Here is a 22959-nt window from a genome sequence, read left to right on the forward strand (position 1 = left end):
TGCAAGTCAGCATATAATTCGCAACTTTGGGCTTCTTTTTTTGGCAAGTCATTTGAAAAAAATCATGTGTCGTGGCCTCGCGGGTTGTGTTTTTTTGGCTTATTTAAAAAAAAATATGGTTGCTTGTTAGGAAAACATGACAAGCAACTTTGTTTCTTTACAGTTGGTCGCTGGTTGGTCCAATACATTGACTGAGACTCTTTTCACAGCTAATAGCCAATCAGTGCAATGATACAAGTGCTGTAGCGTAATTCGTCAGCATTGAAGAGAAATCACGTTCAACGTGCAGGCATGTGACATTATAATAAATGTAGTGAAAGTTAGTAGACATAAATAGGCGTATACATTTTCACAAACAATGTCACCAGCAGAGATGTACAGAGATGGAGAGAAACAGAAAGGAGAGGCACCTCATTTAATTTAAAAAAGATTTTTATAATGTATTTATCATCACAGGATATACTAAAAAAAAACAGGTATACTAATAATGACAGTATATGGTTTGAATGTATTTTATCATAAATATGTGGCTATATTGCAGCCCTTAGTGCTTGCCTGCGTCCCAATGTGCATACTATCCATCCTAAATGCGATATTTTCAATACTATTTAGTGCAGATGCACATTGAGATGCAGGGCTTGTCTTTTTCACTGTTTGCAGTGTGTGTGTGTTCACTACTCACTGTGCACCATTTCCGACTCTGGGTTTCTATAATTGGCCTTCATGTCACTTTTTCTCCTTTTCCATCTCCAAACCTATTCTGTTCACAGCTGATCGGAGGATATTACCGGTCCTTTATTGCAATTTGCTGATTTTTGTAAAATCACATCTGTTTTTGCTTTTCAAACTCCGAGAGGTTTCAGTTTAATATGTTGCAGGCCCATTTACTGATACAAAATAATTGATCATAAATATATTCATATTGGGCTTGTTTGTTTCGCGAGAGTTGGCAACACTGGCGAGAAGCAATTTCAACACTTTTTCCACGGAATGCGATTGGCCGGAACTTTACTTTATAACGTTTTAAATATGGATATTTTTCTAACACAAACAGAAGGCCTTTATTAGTTATTATTTAGTTGTATAGCTGTCTATGGAGGGACAGAAAGCTTTCAAGTCTTACAGGTTTAGAACGACGTGTAGACGAGTAAATTATGGGGTGAAATTTTTGGGGGTGAAACATCCCTTGATGGGGATGTTTTAGTATCATGTCTTTTATTTAGATTGATAACTAACTGTATAAAACGATGTCACTGTAATATTTGTGAGCTGAATTGTGATGGGCTCTTTCTATATTTATTTCAACAACTATTCAAATCAAAATAATTTTCACTATTGCACTTCTTCTTGAAGCAAGCACTAGTGTTTCCTTCAGCTAATGCCGATCTTTTTTGTGTTTTTGCAGTGTGTGGTGATATCCACGGGCAGTTCTTTGACTTGATGAAGTTATTTGAGGTTGGTGGGTCTCCTGCGACAACGAGGTACCTGTTTCTAGGGGACTACGTGGACCGAGGGTACTTCAGTATTGAGGTAAGTGTGCCCTAGGGTTCTTTTTCACCCTAGTTTGTAGTACACACCATCTTTGTCCAGATATCTTGATGTGGTTTGTGAAAACATCTTTATTTCTATCTATATTCTCTCCTTCAGTGTGTCCTTTACCTCTGGTCTCTGAAAATCCTCTACCCAAAGACGTTGTTTCTACTGCGGGGAAACCATGAATGTAGACATTTGACTGAATATTTCACTTTCAAACAAGAATGTGAGTACTGACATGAGGAAAACTCTTCCTCGTCTTTTCTGTTACATTGTCTCTACACTTACATTAAAGTTTAAGACTATACATTTCCTATAAACACACCAGTTCACCTCTCATCTCCTCTGATGGAGGTCTTTTTCTGGAGCAGTCTCTTGTCAGACAGAAAGAAAGATGCAGAGAGAGAAAGAGGGAGTATGATTAGCAGAAAATTAATTTGCCTGTTAATGTTGGGCCCAGGGAGCCTGTGAGTGTGATTTCCCTGATGAGGAGAGTGAGGAGGAGTGAGTGCCCTCCTTTACCATCTGCTGACTGACAGAACATGTACACGCACATACGCACACACACACACACACACACGCAAACACACAAACACGCACGCACGCACGCACGCACGCACTCACACACACACACACACACACACACACACACACACACACACACACACACACACACACACACACACACACACACACACACACACACACACACACACACACACACACACACACACACACACACACACACACACACACACAAACTTATATAAATGTTTATTGTGCTATTTAAAAGGGGACACAAAATACATCTAAAAATTTGTTTCTGTTTAATATAAATATGAATGGTTTTATTATTATTATTGTTATTACATTTTGTAAAATAAATAGTTAATTTGAAATATATAGATTCTGTGATTTATTTGTTTTGAATTCTGTTTGGGACTGAAAGTCAGGTTATTCAATATTATTCAATAATAATCTTCCTCTCTACTGTAAGTCTGAAATTTGATATATTAAAACATAAAAAATAAAATAAAAAAAATAATATATATATATATATATATATATATATATATATATATATATATATATATATATATATATATATATATATATGAATATAGTTTATATACATATGTTGTTTTTTTATTATTCTTATTATATTTTATTTATTTTATAAATGTATTTAAAATAATTTTATGTGAGTAAATATTTATAAATGATAATACATATAAATTACATTTTAATATGCTTCAACTTATTTGGAAAATTTAAATGTATTATTTTTATTATTATTATGATTCTTTTATATTAAATAAATGTAATAAAATAAAAATTCAATATGCTCCAACTATATGTGTATATATATATATCATAAAAATATATAGTGTATATTACTATTATATATATTTTTAAATATACAAAATTACAACATTTTAATAAATTATTTAAAAAAACTAATATTATATATAAATAAGTTTGTTTTTATTTTTTTTGTAAGAAATTTAACAAAGGTTTTGTGGGTAATTTGCCTCCAGCGTGTAACTAAAATTAAACATTCATCGTGATGCACACTCAAGAAGTTCACACTCAGCATTGAAACTCGACACTGAGCACATTTTATTCTCATACGACTACACTACAACATAGCAGAAACTTTACATATCGATTGATCCAGTGCTATTAGTGAGACAGTATTTGTGTGTGAATAGAAGAAGGATGGAGGGAGAGATGGAGAGATATTACAGAGATATGGCTGAACAGATTGGTAGATTTTGAGCAGCGAGATTGACACAGCACAGACTGTCTCTCTGTCTCTCTCACTCACACACACACACACACACACACATCTCTCCTTTAGTGTCCTCTGAAAGTGTAAATGAATGCAGGAGCCTAATGTACAAATTAGATTCATACAGAGAAAATAAACCCTTCAGAAGAAGCTCACTTCATTTCTGAGATCTAGAATGACGTTACTTCATACTCCTCAATCTGTATCTCTCCAGCACTATCTTTGTTTATCTCTCACTCGCTGTCTCTCGGGTGGAATCAGATGCGCTGTGCAGGTGTGTGATCTCTGTCTCTCTTTCTTTCAGGTAAAATCAAATACTCGGAGCAGGTGTACGATGCGTGCATGGATGCGTTTGACTGTCTGCCTCTGGCTGCACTGATGAATCAGCAGTTTTTGTGTGTTCATGGTGGCCTGTCTCCAGAAATCCACACGTTAGACGATATCAAGAGGGTGAGGAGGACTGCTACATATATGTATGTATGTATGTATGTATCTATATATGTATATGTGTGTATATATATATATATATATATATATATATATATATATATATATATATATATATATATATATATATATATATATATATATATATATATATATATATATATATATACACACATACATACACATATATATATTGTTGTTGTCTGTATGTATGTAATAGTGATGTCCGGTTCATGAACGAATCGTTCTTTTGAACCGGTTTATTGTAGTGAACCGGTTGAAGCAGTGACTGAATCGTTCCAAACAGTTTGTATCTCAAGTAAGCACTAATCCACACATTGTATAACATGTCTTAATACTTCTTTTTTTTTTAAACACCATATTTTTCTTATATTTGACCTTTATTCCACACCGCTGTCTCCACTGTCCTTAGAACAGCTCATTTGCTTCCTGCTTCTGTGAAGCCCATCCCTCTGAAAAAAGGCAATGGTCTTAGATTGGTTTGATGGCCAAATGTAGTATCCTGTATTTTTATTGGCTGAAGTGCCAAGCACAGGTTGTCCATAAACGCCACACCCCTTACCACTACGGGCAGAAGTCACATCTGGGGCAGTTTTTATGTTAATAGCAAGGGTTTGTGATGTCACCAACCCAGGAAGAAGCTCGTTGTAGTCCAAACCGGCCTTTTTGTAGGCAAGAAACTGCCGCAACTTTAAAAGACAATATCTCCGTTTGCATTGAACTTTCAGCGCTGTAACTTTTCAGATACTGTTTAAGCTCAGGCAGCAACATTACACACAAACTAAAGTTAAAAAAGTGAAATTGCATGCAACCACCCCATTAAAGTTACTCACTTTTTGACATGCCTGACTCTCCCTTGAAAAATAAACCAATATCAATATCAATATCCAAAACCAAAACCGGCATATCCCGGAGAAATTCAGTTACTCCAACAATACACTGACTTAAAGGGCTAGTTCACCTAAAGATTAAAATTAGCCTATGATTTACTCACCCTCAAGTAATCCTATGTGTATATGACATTCTTCTTTCAAACTAATAAAAGTTGAGTTATATAAAAAAAGTTTTTGAAGTCCATAAAAATGCATCTGTCTGTCAAATAATGGCAACTTAGAGGTTAATAAATGCATTTCGAAGTGACCTGATCCGTTTGTGTAAGAAAAATATCCATATTAAAAACTTAAAGTAATGTTTCCGGCGATCGCCTTGCCTGCAGTTCAAAGGCTAACGCCACCAGTTACGCTCAGCAGACATCACGAATGCATCTTGAACTCCGAGAAGGCACTTTCAATACTTTTCCACAGAAGGCTATTAGCCAGAACTTTAATTAAACAAGTTTTAAATATGGATATTTTTCTTATACAAACGCAACGATTTATACTGATGTGTGTATGTATATATATATATATATATATATATATATATATATATTTGAATGTGTAAAGTGTTTTTGCATCCTTTAATCTAAACAGAGAAAAACTAACAGTTGCTTTTTTTTAAATTAAATATAATTTATCCTCAAGCAATATTCTCATCAATATTCACTTTAGTGTCACACGAGCCGCCGCCCACAGCATGCACAGTCTGCTTCAGTTCAGAGACAAAATAACATATGTTACGGATCATATGTGCAAGTTGCCTCAAAACGTATCGGACCCATCTGAAATCTGCACAGAATGATGTATTTTAAAGTGATATGGAGGAGATTAGGAGGACACTTCAGCTTTACCGACCTCAATGGCTCTGGCTGAACGGTTTTAAAACTAAACGCTATTGGCTATTTAAAAAAAAGAGGAGCAGTTCGATATGTCTCGCCTTGTCTTCCTGTTTCAGTGGAAATTACATCAACACATTGAATAACGCTGCACATTTCAAGGCACTTCAGTGGGCCTTTAAGACTGAGCTCTAACAACAGATGTTTGACGGATCTTCATTAAATCACCACTTATGCTTTTGGTGTATTTTCTTTAGCAATGGCTGTGCACAAATGACTTTTTTCAGTCTTTTTAAATTTAGAATGCTTTATTTGCATGACAAAGAATTGTATATTTTTATTGCCAACACAAAAAAAGCTAAATAACCATGCACCTGGAGTAGAAGTGAAACACATTCTTTCGAGGGCTTGGTTGTGTTTGTGGGGTGCACTGTGACGTGTTAACGCTTTATTTATTAAAAAAAAAAATCCATTATTTTTCATATTTTACCTTTATACTACACTGCTCTGTCCCTCCTTGTAAAAACTGTCTGATGGTTTACGGGTTCTATGAAGCCAGTCCCTCAAAAAAAGCAATGGGCTCAGACTGGTTAGCTGGCCCAGTGTGTTGTGATTCGCTAACCGCCTAGTGCACGTGTTTCGAAAACCCCTTACCTTTACCGGTAGTCTGTAGAGACTGCAGATCTATAGTGATCACTACTGAATGGCACCTTTTGTATTTTTAGAACGATTATAGCCAAATATCTGTCACAAGATTTATTAACCCAAAAACGAACACTAAACATCGGCTTTACTATAGTAGCCAAATCAAACACAGAACCATGTTCCGCATGCCTGTAGATCAGGCCTATTCAAATCATTTAGAAATTATTCAGCTATTCAATAATTATTCTTTGATTAGAGCTTTTATGTATTGTTTATCTATAGCAGGGCTATTCAAATCTTGCCCTGGAGGGCCAATGCGCTGCAGAGTTTAGCTCCAACGTTGTCCTGAAGACAATGGGTGCGTTTACGTTCTTAAGCTGATTATGCCTAATAAGCCGACAATGAACATGGTCATGTAAACGCAGTAACCCATTTTATTTTATCGGAGTATGGTCATAATAGGCGAAAGCATAAACTGGTCGGAACAGGGAGTTTTTTGGCTCTTACCCTGATTTCGCGCTGCATATAAACGCATTAACCTGCTTTCTGTCGGCTTATTAAAGTGCGCATGTGTGAAAAAAAACGCAAACTTAAAGCAGATTTAAATCTATAGAGCGAGCTAGCGTTTTGAATTAAATAAGTATATATTTATGCATAGATCACAAACACAGACTCTTTTAAGACCCAGAAATTTGTAAAGATGTGTTCTCATCTCATGCTGCAGAAGTAGAAGAGGTTCAGTGAAACCGCTGCATCTGTAACTGCATGAGGGATAATATGAGCCATAAATCTCCCAATGACACGGTGCACGCTTTATTTAACATCACAACTGACGTAATATTTGAAAAACATTATTATTTTTGATGTCACTAAAAGGATATAACCTGGTTTATTAATAAAGTGATGTAAACACGGTTTACTTGCGTTGTCAGTTTACTGGTTTGCATGTAAACGGGGAAAACTGATTATTTAAATAAGCTGATATTTGTGAGTTATCAGTTTACTGGTGTGCATGTAAACACACTCATTGATTAGCAAGCTCAGGTTTGTTTGATTTAGGGTTGGAGCTAAACTCTGCAGCGCATTGGCCCTCCAGGGCAAGATTTGAATAGCCCTGCTGTAGATAAACTATAAAAGTTCTAATCAAAGAATTATTTACACTAATTCCAAGCAAGTTCGCTGTTGAGATTTAAAAAAAGTTTGTAACGTTAGGTGTTTGTCGGATAACGTTAAGTATGAATGAGCATTTAACAAACTAAAGCCAAAACAGCGTTGTCATTTGTTTACTTCCTTGCTACAATGTACAATTAACAATACAAACTATTACAGGAAAACACATTGACGAAAAATAAATCATACTTACAGGTTGTGGCCTGTAAACAGCTTATGTTTTTAAAGTTAAAACTGCTTCATTGCGTTTTGCGGCAACAACACTCCAGCCTATAACTCTTCTCCACAGCAATAAAAAATGGCCTCGCCCCCATTATTTAATATTCTCGGAGGAGGGGTTTATGTAAATATTGAGGCTGGGGATGTCAGCAAGTCTGGAGGAACATTATTTTCCATGATGTAATGATAAAAATTAAACTTTCATATATTTTAGATTCATTGCACACCAACTGAAATATTTCAGGTTTTTTTATCGTTTTAATACTGATGATTGTGGCATACAGCTCATAAAAACCCAAAATCTCACAAAATTAGCATATTTCATCCGACCAATAAAAGAAAAATGTTTTTAATACAAAAAAAGTCAACCTTCAAATAATTATGTTCAGTTATGCACTCAATACTTGGTCGGGAATCCTTTTGCAGAAATGACTGCTTCAGTGCGGCGTGGCATGGAGGCGATCAGCCTGTGGCACTGCTGAGGTGTTATGGAGGCCCAGGATGCTTCGATAGCGGCCTTAAGCTCATCCAGAGTGTTGGGTCTTGCGTCTCTCAACTTTCTCTTCACAATATCCCACAGATTCTCTATGGGGTTCAGGTCAGGAGAGTTGGCAGGCCAATTGAGCACAGTAATACCATGGTCAGTAAACCATTTACCAGTGGTTTTGGCACTGTGAGCAGGTGTCAGGTCGTGCTGAAAAACCAAATCTTCATCTCCATAAAGCTTTTCAGCAGATGGAAGCATGAAGTGCTCCAAAATCTCCTGATAGCTAGCTGCATTGACCCTGCCCTTGATAAAACACAGTGGACCAACACCAGCAGCTGACATGGCACCCCAGACCATCACTGACTGTGGGTACTTGACACTGGACTTCAGGCATTTTGGCATTTCCTTGACATGACATGCAAAATTTGCTTTCATCCGAAAAAAGTACTTTGGACCCCTGAGCAACAGTCCAGTGCTGCTTCTCTGTAGCACAAAGTGTCTTGACCTGGGGAATGTGGCACCTGTAGCCCATTTCCTGCACACGCCTGTGCACGGTGGCTCTGGATGTTTCTACTCCAGACTCAGTCCACTGCTTCCGCAGGTCCCCCGGTCACCTCTTCTTGTTGTGCAGCGTTTTTTGCCACACTTTTTCCTTCCCACAGACTTCCCACTGAGGTGCCTTGATACAGCACTCTGGGAACAGCCTATTTGTTCAGAAATTTCTTTCTGTGTCTTACCCTCTCGCTTGAGGGTGCCAATGATGGCCTTCTGGACAGCAGTCAGGTCGGCAGTCTTACCCATGATTGCGGTTTTGAGTAATGAACCAGGCTGGGAGTTTTTAAAAGCTTCAAGAATACTTTGCAGGTGTTTAGAGTTAATTAGTTGATTCAGATGATAAGGTTAATAGCTCGTTTAGAGAACCTTTTCATGATATGCTAATTTTTTGAGACAGGAATTTTGGGTTTTCATGAGCTGTATGCCAAAATCATCAGTATTAAAACAATAAAAGACCTGAAATATTTCAGTTGGTGTGCAATGAATCTAAAATATATGAAAGTTAAATTTTTAACATTACATTATGGAAAATAATGAACTTTATCACAATATTTTTTGGGAAGGACTTGTATATATTTTTCAGTTGAGCACTTACAATATCACAAATGTTTCCAACTATTTGTAAATCGTGAGAAAATTGCTATTTTAACCAAGGAACCGGGACATGTTAGGGAGTCGTCTTTTAATGGCGTCATGTCTGTGTTACCCTCGGTTTCTGGTTTTACTTTGCAGAAAGGCTTTACTCTTACTGCATTGTGCAATAAGTGTCACAGAAGCTGCTGAAGGAAACGCACACGTTTGGTAAGGTCGTAACATCATTTTCAACACACTTCCATTGACCTAATATGATAAACAGAGCTGCATTACCTCATACTCATGACCCAAAAAAGCGGAAATTGCGGCAGCAACTGTGGCATAATAAAAGTCCCGCTGCTCACGAGCTGTGTCGCGCTCGTCTCTTACTAGCAATCGCTCCAGCAACCTCATTCAACTCCACGGCACTCGGCCCTTCTCTGATTCATAGCATTAATAATCTGCCCGAGTCCTATACCGACTCTATACCATCTCTCTCTCTCTCTCTCCCCCCCCCCCCCCTCTCTCTCTCTCTCTCTCTCTCAGTTGGACAGGTTCAAAGAACCCCCAGCATTTGGCCCCATGTGTGATCTGCTGTGGTCTGACCCGCTGGAGGACTTCGGCAATGAAAAAAGCCAAGATTACTTCACCCACAACTCTGTCCGTGGATGCTCCTACTTTTACAGGTAAACCATACAACCTTCTTCATGGAGATCGCTTAGACCAGTGATAGAAGAGGTGCAGAAATGATAAAAATGACACCAGGAAGGATGATTTCTCCTAGACTTCTCCTACTTCTCAATACCAGTAACCTCATATGCGGCTGCCCTAAAGAGCTCAACAATGTCTTAGACTGTGCTCAGATTTAACAAGAGACCTAAAGGAATTTTAGGAGAAACATCTGAGACAGAGTTGATACTTTAAGTCTCCTAAATCATGAAAGAGCAACCACTGAGCAAAAAAATGCTTCTTGAGGTCCGGTTGTACAGTGAAATAACGGTGTAGGTGAACGTCCAGCGTCTGAATTGCCGGCGAGTTTAATTGGAATTGTAAAGCAGTCCAAACAGTGACCAGCCTCAGAATCCCCACAATCCCACGGGAATCTGTGCTCTGCCGTTACCATGACAACTGGCTACTACTGCCAGATCCGCTGAGATATGAAGATACAGAGATATAGTGAGAACCTGAGAGAAAGACAGAAATGATGGAACAGGAAAAGGAGAGCAGATAGAAAATAGGGCTAAATGATTAATCGAAATAACATCAAAATCACATTTTAAGCTAAGAATTTCACCACATTTGTAACAAGAAGACCAAAATAAATGTTTACAGCAAAATAAACATTTGGTGGTTCAATGTTTAAAAATTGAGACATAAATATAGTATTAGAGTTATATATAGTATTGCAATTGTACTGTTGTACTAAAATATAATCATTATTAAATACTCATACTTAAGTATTATTACAATTGTAATATATTTCTTATTTTCTTTATTTTTTAATGATGATGATGATGATGATGATGATGATGATAATAATTATTGTTTTCATTATATAATCAGAGATATGTGGTATAAATCACAGTACTATATGATATTTTAGCCAAATGATGTTGTTCCCCAACAAAATCAAAACCATAGCAAACCTGAAACAATAAAATAACATTTTTAACACACACACACAATAAAATAACATTTTAAACACACACACACACACACACACACACACACACACACACACACACACACACACACACACACACACACACACACACACACACACACACACACACACACACACACACCACAATTAGATGTATCCTTAATAGACAATCTGTGGAGAGAGAAAACAATAGGATAGCTAATGCTAAGCTAATGTGTTTCAACCACAGCTTACATAGCGCAGTCTGTGAATGAGAGCCTCAGGTGTGAATGTTTGACTCACAATCTAGTCGCTGTTTTTACATCTTATGAAACATTTTGAAAGCAATGAAACACAATAGAAGGCTGGTGTGTCAGTGAGCTGCGCATTCGGGCATTTGCAACATATAGGCTACCAGTATAGAAAAACAAACAGTTAAAATAGCAAATAACATACTAGTCTTCAATATAGGATCATAAAACAACATCTGAGCCTGAATTTCTTTACTAGGACCAGTTTAGACCACATTTAGACCCTTGTGATATTTTGAGCAAGAAATGATGGTGTTTTTTACTGTAAGCTGCACAGTTACACCACTGCTACCCCCTGGTGGCTCATAGTGGTAAGAAAATAATACACATGCTAGCAATGGGTTAAAATTCACTCTCAATGGTTTTGGACAGTTCTCCTGAGCATCTAATAGATATCAGGATGGCTGTATAATCAAATAAAACCATAGTGAAATAAGGAAGAGGTTTCAAAAGTGATGTTAGATCTAAATCACAAGTGCTAGCTGGGCTATTACCAATGACACACTTACATTTTTTTTTGGAAGTAAAACAGTCTAGAGAGCTAACAAAATAATTTTTATTAAGAACTTTTTGCAAATGGTCCTTTTTAAGTTAGGAAAATGTCTAGTTTTTAAATGGTTTACCGTGTTTTCTTTTCTTTGTTATGAGGAAATGTTCCATGAACCGTGTTTAGAAAATGAGTTTAGAAACGTAATGCTTAAAGAACCAGATATATTTTTGAATGAACATTTTATTAACATACTGAAAGAACATTTGTTCATAACATGTGCCAGATTGTCAGGGATGTTCTGACTGAGAAAGTTCCCTGTTAGCTCTTAGCTGGGGTTTAGCTAGTTAGCTTACAGGACCCCTTTCACAAAATACTGTAGTATATTATATTAAAATTACTCTATTAAATACTATAGTGGTTTTGAACCATAGGCTACTATAGGAAATATACAACCGGAAATTGTAGAATACTCCAGTAGTTAATACTACAGTACACGGTAGTATGAATTAACGTGTAGTAAAGACTATATATACTATAATTTACTGTAGCCTTATCTTTTCTATTGTATGGTTCAAAAACACTATAGTTCTTTCTAGAGTAATTTTACTATAATATGCTTATTTAAGTTGTATCAGTGTTTTATCAATAACTGTAAATATTGTTAACCATGCCTCATTTTGTCGTTGTATCATTTTATACAGCTATCCTGCTGTGTGTGAGTTTTTACAGACCAACAACTTACTGTCAGTCATCAGGGCACATGAGGCGCAGGATGCAGGGTAAGAAAACATTCAACGTCATCTTAGACTTCCTGTCTTTTTCTATATGACCTGCTTTTCTCTCTTCCTCCCCCCTACATATATAGAAACCCTAAAAAACACACACACAGTGTATGCGTATTTTGACAGGCTGAATTGAGTTTGTGTGGATGGACGATCAGTATACAGATACGGCAGATGCAGAGAGACATTGATTCTCCATAATCCACATACATTAGAGTACAGTAGTGTTCATTGATCTGAAATGCCATCAATGCACACACATTCACCTAAGCCCAGGCCCGTTATAAGTCATTGTCTCTGGCATAATGCAGAGAGTGGTTTTAAATGTGCAATAATTCTCTACAATACTCCACAATAGTAAACTATTCCCTGCAGTCAACTAAACAGTAGTCAGTAATGCACTACAATACTCAATGACATGCCCGCTGAGTAAATTAGTTCATTTTACACAGTCTAATAATAATATGCATTCTAATGTTTAATTATCTTTAATGAATTTCATTGCATGCCTTCGCTTAGTAAAGGCCAAAATAATAAAGCTAAACAATAAAGGCTTCAAAACAATTATGATCTGAGACTATGCTCTGAGAAAAGATTTTAACCGTTAGGCTTCAAATACTTGCTATAGGACAGAGTTTTATCACAAATATGTACTTTATTATCGATGTTTATGAAAACATCCCAGTGTAATTCTGATCATGTTTCTGAAGGTCATTCAGTAATTTTCTTCGACTTCTTCTTTGTTTTCTTGCTCTTTTAGTTACCGTATGTACAGGAAGAGCCAGACCACAGGTTTCCCCTCTCTCATCACCATCTTTTCTGCTCCAAACTATCTGGACGTTTACAACAACAAAGGTCAGAATTCAGTTTATATACACTTGCTTTTTGGATTTAAATAGACAAATGCTTAAAGGGTTAGTTCACCCAAAATTGAAATTGATGTCATTAATGACTCACCCTAATGTCGTTCCACACCCGTAAGACCTCCGTTCATCATCGTAACACAGTTTAAGATATTTTATATTTTAGTCCCAGAGCATATGCAGTCAATGCAGACTTTATTGTCCATGTCCAGAAAGGGAATAAAAACATCATCACAGTAGTCCATATGTGACATCAGTTGGTTAATTAGAATCTCTTGAAGCATCAAAAATACATTTTGGTCCAAAAATATCAAAAACTACGATTTTATTCAGTCTTCTCTTCCACGTTCCTCCAAAAAGATTCAAATGGTGTGAATCGATCAATGATTCGGGTCGGCAATGTCACGTGATTTCAGCATTTTGGCGGTTTGACACGATCCGAACTGCTGAAATCACGTGACATTGGCGACCCGAATCAAGTAAAGTGTGCATTGACTGCATATGCTCTGGGACTAAAATATAAAATATCTTAAACTGTGTTCCGATGATGAACAGAGGTCTTACGGGTGTGGACCGACATTAGGGTGAGTCATTAATGACATCAATTTCATTTTTGGGTGAACTAACCCTTTAAGAGTCTATGATTGGATCATTATTGCAGTGATTATGTTCGGCAACAGTTCTTCTAACCCTAATTGGAGTGTAGCTTTTCATTTTTTTAAACAACCATGTGTAGGGTTAACACCCATCCCACATTTTTTCTAGTGATCGACCGATATCGGATTCCTGATATTTTCCCGATATTTAAGCATTTTCCCATAATCGGGTATTGGTTTTGTAATATCAGATTTCCCGATAAATGGCGCCATCTTGTGGACGTTTTGAGAATTGCACACAAGCGCGCCATTAAAGGGATCCCCTGGTTTTGAGACTTGTATGGCTTAATATAACACAAATGATGTCTCTTACTGAATTATGTAGTAGAAAACCCATGAAAGATCTACATTATTTAAAAAATCGATTTTATATTTGGACCATGGGCGGCGCCATTTTGTTTGCGTTCTAGGTTGATGACGTAGAATGGTTAAACTCCTCAATCAGCTGGCGTTACCCGTAGCTATTTTTACCACAACGCAACTCGAAAATTGTTTCAGAGTTAAACAAAACCAATGAATTGCTTTGTAATTGTACTTAAAACACACTCAAACATACATGTGCAAACAAACTCACCTACACAAGTCACAAACAGATCGGCGGCCGGGCACACACACCTGACAGACTGCGCGGTCTCAATCGAGATGTTGGGCTGCTCAGTCTCCACGACAGGGGCTAAATCCGAAATCGACCCCTATACCCTGAAATAGGGCATTATTTGAAGGGACGGCCATTTGTAGTGTTGTCCGACACCATAGGGACATGTTCGAGTGCAGTCATTCAGTCTCACGTTCACCGCAATAACGAGTGTACAGCCGATTTACAAACAGCTATCCGACTTCACGCACTCGATCGTCTTCATTAACTCCTTCAAGTTGTATTAGTGAACAAAAGTAGCGAAAGTAATTTGTGTCTTAAAAGTGAAAGTTTAAAGATTGAGGTTAATTCACTGAGCTTGTGCTCAAACTTTAATGCACAAACAATCCCATGCATCATCACCAAAACATCCTGCCTCTCTTCCTCACGTTAACTTATCCCATCATCCTACCTAGATATTTCCCTCTGCTGGATACATTAGGCATTACAGTTAATCTACTGCATATCAACAGTCTAGATATCAACACAGGGAATAGTGATTGAGGGTTATGTATGTGCGCACGCAGTGCGTGTGTGTTCGCGCCGATCTGTTGGGGTGTGTGTGTGTGTGTGTCTGTTCGCGCCGATCTGTTGGGGTGTGTGTGAGTCTGTGTGTGTGAGCGAGAGAGTTTGTGTGCACATGTATGTTTGGGTGCGTGAAGTCGGACAGCTGTTTGTAAATCGGCTGTACACTCGTTATTGCGGTGAACGTGAGACTGAATGACTGCACTCGAACATGTCCCTATGGTGTCGGACAACACTACAAATGGCCGTCCCTTCAAATAATGCCCTATTTCAGGGTATAGGGGTCGATTTCGGATTTAGCCCCTGTCGTGGAGACTAGAGGTGGGCAGATCGATACTAATATCGATAATATCGATACCAACGTTGGTATCGGTATTGATCGATACCAATGTGAAAATATCGATACTTAAGTTTCAGTTTCTCTCGTTTTGCAACCTGGCCGTGTTTGTCAAAATGCTTCTGCTGTCACACAGCAGAGGAAGCTCTCTAGAGAGTGCTGCTCGTGCTCGACACTGCTCTCCTCCCCCTCTCCTGTTTTGTACCGTCACGTGACTCACCACTAGCGCTACCACCAGCAGTCAGGCGCGCGCGCCGCTCAGCCAAGCATTTAAATTTTCAGCATTATATCGTATGACAAGGAGAATTTGTTTTACATGTTTTATATTTATTGTGAATTAAAACTTTGTGACTTTGTTTATTTAAGAAAAAAATCCTGAAAAGAAGTGCACTAAAGAGATTTTTTTTTGTTAACATGCTACTTGAAAAGAGTAATCATTTTGTAACTTTGTTTATTTAAATAAAACAGAAGTAACCAAAAGTTGTTTCTGAACAAAAGCTTTTGTAGTACTGATTAATAAGCCAAAATGCAAATCACAAAAACATATTAAAAGTCATGAAAATTCATTTATTTAGGTTGAAGACGCATCCACCTTAATTATTAAAAAGTATCGGTATTGGTATCGATATCGGCGATACTGGCCCTGTATTTACTTGGTATCGGATCGATACCAAATCTAGCGGTATCGCACACCTCTAGTGGAGACTGAGCAGCCCAACATCTCGATTGAGACCGCGCAGTCTGTCAGGTGTGTGTGCCCGGCCGCCGATCTGTTTGTGACTTGTGTAGGTGAGTTTGTGTGCACATGTATGTTTGAGTGTGTTTTAAGTACAATTACAAAGCAATTCATTGGTTTTGTTTAACTCTGAAACAATTTTCGAGTTGCGTTGTGGTAAAAATAGCTACGGGTAACGCCAGCTGATTGAGGAGTTCAACCAATCTACGTCATCAACCTAGAACACAAACAAAATGGCGCCGCCCATGGTCCAAATATAAAATCGATTTTTTAAATAATGTAGATCTTTCATGGGTTTTCTACCACATAATTCAGTAAGAGACATCATTTATGTTATATTAAGCCATACAAGTCTCAACACCAGGGGATCCCTTTAACAGACTAAGGGGAGATGAGTCAACAGTGGTGTTCAAAGGTAAAATAACCTGCATCCAGTAATTAATAAACTTTGTTTAACATTACATAAAAAGAACAATTGAGATATGCACAAATACGATGTTGAGATGATATTTTGTAGTTTAAACCGCGTTAAACAGGTAATCCGTCATGTCACAATAAAGACGTAACTTCACTTGATATGAATAAAACAAAAAAGCCATGAATGAGAGCATGTTGGAAGTAAAAGCACCGAATTGATTTCTCTCTGTGTTTATGCTCAGTCGCTTTCAGCCGTTCTCTCACAGAGTGTAAACAAGACCGACTCGTTTAAAACTCCTAAAATTAAATTAACGTCTGCTATATAACATTTATATAATAAACATCTTATTAATTACAGCTCCGTGAAAATGAATTATTAGGCCACCATGAATGAGAGCGTGTTGGAAAGCGCCAAACTTATTTCTCTCGGTGTTGTTTATGCTCTGTCGCGTTCAGCCGTTCTCTCACCGAGTTGTTGCTCCAGGATAGGCTAGTCACCGTATGTAAACAATACCGACTCGTTTAAAACTCATAATTATATTAACGTCTGCTGTATAAAATGTATATAATAAACATCTAATTAATTACAGATGCGTTAAAATGAATTGTTATGCCCATCTCCGCGAGACGTGTAAGTTAAACGCAGAGATGAAAACAGCGCTGTCATCAGCATTTCATACATTTTGATACCATACTAGATGAGATAAAAAAAAGAAACAAACCTTGCGAATACATCATAGCTATTACAATTCCAAAGAATATTCAATCTTTAGTCTATTAAACACATAAAACTTTTAAAACTGTCGTTTAAAATGAATGCTTATATTTATGCTCATAGTTGGGGATTTGATAGACTCATTTATGTTCTCCATTTGGAAATATTAGACTTTATGTATTTTGCCTGTTGTTGTTATTATGGCTGTATTTATAAATCAAAAGGTAAAACCGCATTAATGTTAAAAAGACTTTGCACTGTATTTTTAAAAATGCATTTTTTTCAGACTATTTATTGATGTAAATGTCTTTTGTTCTGTGAGTGAAACTGCAAAAATTACAGTGTGTAAAAAGCTCAGTTCAGTCCTGTTGCTGTAATTGTAAATGACACAATAAATAAATATCGGTTCTATCGGGTTATTGGCACATAAACATCCAAATAATCTGTATCAGTTATAAAAAAAAATCAACATCGGTCGATCACTAATCTTGTCCACTATGATAATCACTGCAATAAGAATCCAATCATAACAATTGCCTATCTAAATCCAAAAAGAGACTTCAAACTATCGATGGATGGATGGATGAATGTTCATAAAAACATGTTTGTCATGTGTATATAACTGCCTTAATGTCTCTGCAGCGGCGGTGCTTAAATACGAGAACAACGTAATGAACATACGGCAGTTCAACTGCTCGCCACATCCGTACTGGCTGCCCAACTTCATGGATGTCTTCACCTGGTCACTTCCATTTGTTGGAGAGAAAGGTGGGAAAGAGAAAACACAGTGTTGCTACACAGCATGAGACCTCATTATTCTGCCTGGAGACAGCCCGTTTTTGTGGTTCCACAAATTCCTTTCGTTTTATTAATTCTGGGTGTGTGAGGACAAAACGGATACGCTGTTGTGTTGTCTTGACTTGTTAAATCAAAGAAAATGGAATAGGTGTGGAATGAACTGTATTTCATCTATTCTGTCTCAGCAAGTAAAACTATCAGGTCAAACTCATTCTTAAGTCCCTTGATATAGATGTAGATTAAAGGATAGAGTTTAACTGGTAATTTTACAAATGACATTTCACGTTTTTGTTGTTAATGTATTTGTTCATAGTTTATGGTAAAATTTCACAAGACCTTGCCTTTTTGACCTTTGACGCCTCCACAGTGACAGAGATGTTGGTGAATGTCCTCAGCATCTGCTCTGACGACGAGCTTATGAACGATGGAGATGAGATCTTTGATGGTGAGGCCTGCACATTACTCAACTTTTTCCTCTAAGGGTTCCAGAAACACATGTCTAGACTTTTAAAATGATTTCACCTAAATTTAAAAGTCAAATACGACCAAATGACAACTAAAAATGAGCCTATTGTGCAATTTTTGGATTGTGGATACGTCAGTAAATTGACGCGTACTGTAACTTATAATAAATCTTAGACATCTAAGACTTACATTTTAAATTCTTGTATAGAATATCCAGCTTTATGTTGTTTATGAAATATAAGCCTGTTTCCTGGTTCCTCTCAGCTAATGCTGCAGCTGCCCGTAAAGAGGTCATCAGAAACAAGATCCGTGCCATCGGCAAAATGGCCAAAATGTTCTCAGTCCTGCGGTGAGTCTAGAAGGGGTTGGAAACACATTTTTGTGGTTTGGATGTTTACAACATAAAAAAATATATAATAATAAAGCAATATGTGTGTGTTTGCGTGGCCTGAGACACACTGTTGTTATTATTAACTAAAATAGAGTGCAACAGTCAGATTGGAAGTAAAAACTTTCCGGAAATTTTCAACGGAAATTGATTTTTAATGATAACTTTTAAGTCGTACTATAGGGGCTTGTTAGTCAATGCTATTTGTTGCACTCTAAAAATACATATTTTATGTACATTAGGCAGATTGTGCAATAAACTTGTATAATATACACTGACCAGGCATAACCTTATGATCACTACCAAAACAGCCCTGACCCGTCGAGGCATGGACTCCACTAGGTGTTCTGTAGAAATTAGCATCAAATCATTTAACTGTAAGTTGCGAGGTAAGGCCTCCATGGATTTGTTTACTCAGCACATCCCACAGATGCTCGATTGGATTGAGATCTGGGGAATTTGGAGGCCAAGTCAACACCTCAAACTCCTTGTTGTGCTCCTCAAATTTTTGCTGGACCATTCTATCTTCTTCCATTGCTCTGTGGTCCAGTTCTGATGTTCACGTGCCCACTGTTGGTGCTTTCGGCGGTCACCGGCACAAGCTTTGGGCACCCTGACTGGTCTGTGGCTATGCAGCCCCATACACAACAAACTGAGATGCATTATGTATTCTGACACCTTTATATCTGAATCAGCATTAACTTCTTGAGCTACAGTAGCTCGTCTGTTTGATCAGACCACACAGGCCAGCCTTCTCTCCCCACTTGCATCAATGAGCCATGACCCTGGTCGCTGGTTCCCCACTGTTCCTTCCTTGGACGACTTTTGATAGATACTGATCACTGCAGACTGGGAACACCCCACAAGAGCTGCAGTTTTGGAGATGCTCTGACCCAGTTGTCTAACCATCAGAATTTGGCCCTTGTCAGACTCGCTCAAATCATTACACTTGCCCATTTTTAACGCATAACATCAACTTTGTTGACAAAATGTTCACTTTCTGTCTAATATATCGCACCCACTAACAGGTGCCGTGATGAAGAGATAATCAGTGACATTCAGTCAGTGGTCATAATGTTATGCCTAATTGGTGTGTGTGTGTGTGTGTGTGTGTGTGTGTGTGTGTGTGTGTGTGTGTGTGTGTGTGTATATATATAATTATCGTATTTTTTTCATACCTTTATCCTTTACAAATTTTGTTTTGCTTTCGTCTTTTTTTAATCATTTGTTTAAATATTTATATATATTTTTCATTTTAAATTGTTTAAGTTTTAGTCATTTTGTTGTGTGATTTTGTCATTTTTATTATTAGCTTTAATTTACAATTATTAAAATTTTAGTGCATTAACTTGTAAGGTGGTTTGTATTTCGACAGAGAGGAAAGTGAGAATGTGTTAACCCTGAAAGGTCTGACCCCTACTGGGATGCTGCCGAGCGGTGTACTGTCTGGAGGAAAACAGACCTTGCAGAGCGGTAAGTTACAAAACCAAACATCGCTTTTTCACTTTCCAATCACAACCTCTTTTCTCTTTCAAGGTCACTAAGACAATGTCATACAAACTCACGCACATGTTTGCTAACCCCTTCTTTTTTAGTGAAACACTTTCGTTCATTCTCTTCACTAATTAAACCATCTGAAATGTGCATACACAAACATACTAGGAAACTAACCAGCTAGCGCTAACTGCTAACTGCCCGTGGCAGCTACTTGGCGGCTAATGCTGGGGGATTGTGCTGCGTGCATGACTATCACAATAAACTCCCCCATCCATCCTCCCTCTCTCCCTCTCTCCTTCTCTCCGTCTGTCTTTCTGTGCCTCCTCAGCTACCATCGAGGCCATTGAAGCAGTCGAGACGGTTGAGGATGGAGAAGGTAAACTGGCCGGCCTCTATCTCTCTCTGTGCTGCTCAGAGGTGTCATAGTGACCGCCGTAACGCTAGCTAGCTAGACAGTGCAGCCTAGCTAACTGAGCGTGTGGGGTGCTATGACTGGTCAGGGATTGTGTATTTCACACAGACACATTTATCTAAATGGGGACATACACCATGTTAAAAAGTCTGTGCTCAGTAAGATTTTTTTGAGAGCAGTTAATAATTTTGTTCAGAAGCAACAGTAAAGACATTAGTTACAAAGGTTTTCCCATTGAAAATTTTGCTGTTTTTTTTTTTTTTTTTTACTTTCTATTAATCAAAGAATCCTGGGGAGGGAGAAGCACAGCTTCAACAATAATATTAAGCAGCACAACTGTTTTCAACACTGATAATAATAAGAAATGATTCTTGATTCTGAACATTCAGCTGTGTTATCACCGGAATAAATTACATTTTAAAACATTAAATTAGAAAATAAATACATTCTAATGATATTTCATAATTAAAAACATAACAAAATCATATGGTAGTGTACCATAAGGTTGTATTATTTTTAAGCTACAGTAATTATAAAGACTACAATTAACATTACCCTGAAAGGAAAATGGTTTCCATTTTACTCTTTTCTTAATAAAAAAAAAAATGTTTTTCTAACTACATCAGAACAAATTATGACAATTACCTACCAGTAAGTTGGTCAAGATCTAATGTAATCTGTCAAAATAAGAATGTGCAGCATCAGGTTTGATCATCACTTGAATTCCTTCCCATAATTATATATACTGTATAATGTGATAAGCATATCCTTGCTGAAAGAAAGCTCAAGCTGGCGTCTGGTTTTGAATGGTTTCGCATCCTAGACAAGCCAGTCTGGTTTGCTAGTTTTATAGCTATTTTGAGCACTTGTGTGGCTTGGAGAACAGCTAACCAGCTTAAACCAGCCAATACCAGCACACCAGTTTTAACCTTCTGATTCCAGCTTGGATAGAAGCATAACACTTACATCCAGCCTGTAGACAATGCTATTTGGTAACACCTTTATTTTGATGGGCCCTTTTGAATATTCTACTAACTATAAGTAACCTTGAAGTCTACTAACTCTCATTATAGTATTAGAAGACCCTACCAGTCTACTAATACTCTATTAACACTCTAATGAGAGTTAGTAGATATTTAGGTGCAATGCTACTTATAGTCAACAGAATGTGTTAAAGGGACCATAGAAATAAAAGTGGAACTTCCTATTTTAGTTTAAAAAAAAGAAGAAAAGAAATCCTGACCCCATCTGAATGTATATAACAAGTTATAATATATATATATAATGATGTCCTCTGTTAATAATTGATAATCTAGTCTGAATAGTGTTTTATAGAATTTACTGACACACATAGACGTGCACATACACTCTCACACACCTGTGTCTTCCTGCTTATGCAAATGCTGGACTCTGCTCTGCTGTTCTCCACCCTTTTCTCCCCCAATGCATACATTCTTATGTACCTAAAATCAGCAAGGTTACAGAATGACTCAGCAGACGGCAAGAATCTGGGCCATAGGCGGGTTGCCTCTCACAAATGCCCCAGCATTCTTACAGCACCACGCCCCCAAACGCTGATCACCCCAGCGCCGCTCGCGCTCTCACTCTGGGTTTGGTCTGTCATGACCATGTGATCTGCAGGGATCATGTGACCTCTCAATGCAGGGTTTGTTTTTAAACTCATTCAGAGTATCTGGAATATCTGGCAAGCAATGACTTGGTGGTCAATGAGGGTTCTGGAAGTTAAAACACCATTTAAAAAATCTCCAGCAAAATAGGTTTTTTGTCAATAATATATTAACACTGTGAGTCTGACCTAGCATTTTCATATGCTGGCTTGACTTGATAATCCACAAAAGATGAATAAGAACGATGAAATAACATTTAATAAACTCAAACAGAGATACTTTTCAGCACGAAATGCTATCATAAGACAGGCTGCAAAACTGATAAATGCCTTCGGAGGATGCATTCCATAGACAGCATCAAGGCACGTCTAATTTCAATGTTAGCTTCACTTCCTGCTTTTTTTATGGCAGTATAGGTGTATCCGTTGCTTACTTTGATATCCCACAATCCTGTGCTTTCCATTCTGTGATAGTTGAGCTAAAAAAAGGGGCTCTATGTTCAGTCCT

At 37.5% G+C, this 22959-nt stretch overlaps 1 protein-coding gene across 5 annotated transcripts in view; it reads left to right on the forward strand.

Annotated features, from left to right (window-relative positions):
* Positions 1 to 22959, forward strand: part of ppp3cb (protein phosphatase 3, catalytic subunit, beta isozyme) — a 65694-nt gene that overhangs the window by 37245 nt on the left and 5490 nt on the right. For 4 of the 5 annotated variants that reach the window (XM_067457058.1, XM_067457060.1, XM_067457063.1 and 1 more), the window contains exons 3-13: positions 1406 to 1530; positions 1648 to 1759; positions 3630 to 3775; positions 9703 to 9842; positions 12301 to 12378; positions 13142 to 13236; positions 17907 to 18032; positions 18430 to 18507; positions 18792 to 18876; positions 20291 to 20388; positions 20741 to 20788. In XM_067457058.1, the coding sequence (XP_067313159.1) occupies positions 1406 to 1530; positions 1648 to 1759; positions 3630 to 3775; positions 9703 to 9842; positions 12301 to 12378; positions 13142 to 13236; positions 17907 to 18032; positions 18430 to 18507; positions 18792 to 18876; positions 20291 to 20388; positions 20741 to 20788 (1131 nt within the window). The remainder of the gene's footprint in view (positions 1 to 1405; positions 1531 to 1647; positions 1760 to 3629; positions 3776 to 9702; positions 9843 to 12300; positions 12379 to 13141; positions 13237 to 17906; positions 18033 to 18429; positions 18508 to 18791; positions 18877 to 20290; positions 20389 to 20740; positions 20789 to 22959) is intronic. The other variant, XM_067457062.1, reaches the window with a different exon arrangement.

This window comes from Pseudorasbora parva, chromosome 11 (assembly GCF_024679245.1).
Source record: "Pseudorasbora parva isolate DD20220531a chromosome 11, ASM2467924v1, whole genome shotgun sequence".
In the NCBI taxonomy this organism is placed as follows: Eukaryota; Metazoa; Chordata; class Actinopteri; order Cypriniformes; family Gobionidae; genus Pseudorasbora; species Pseudorasbora parva.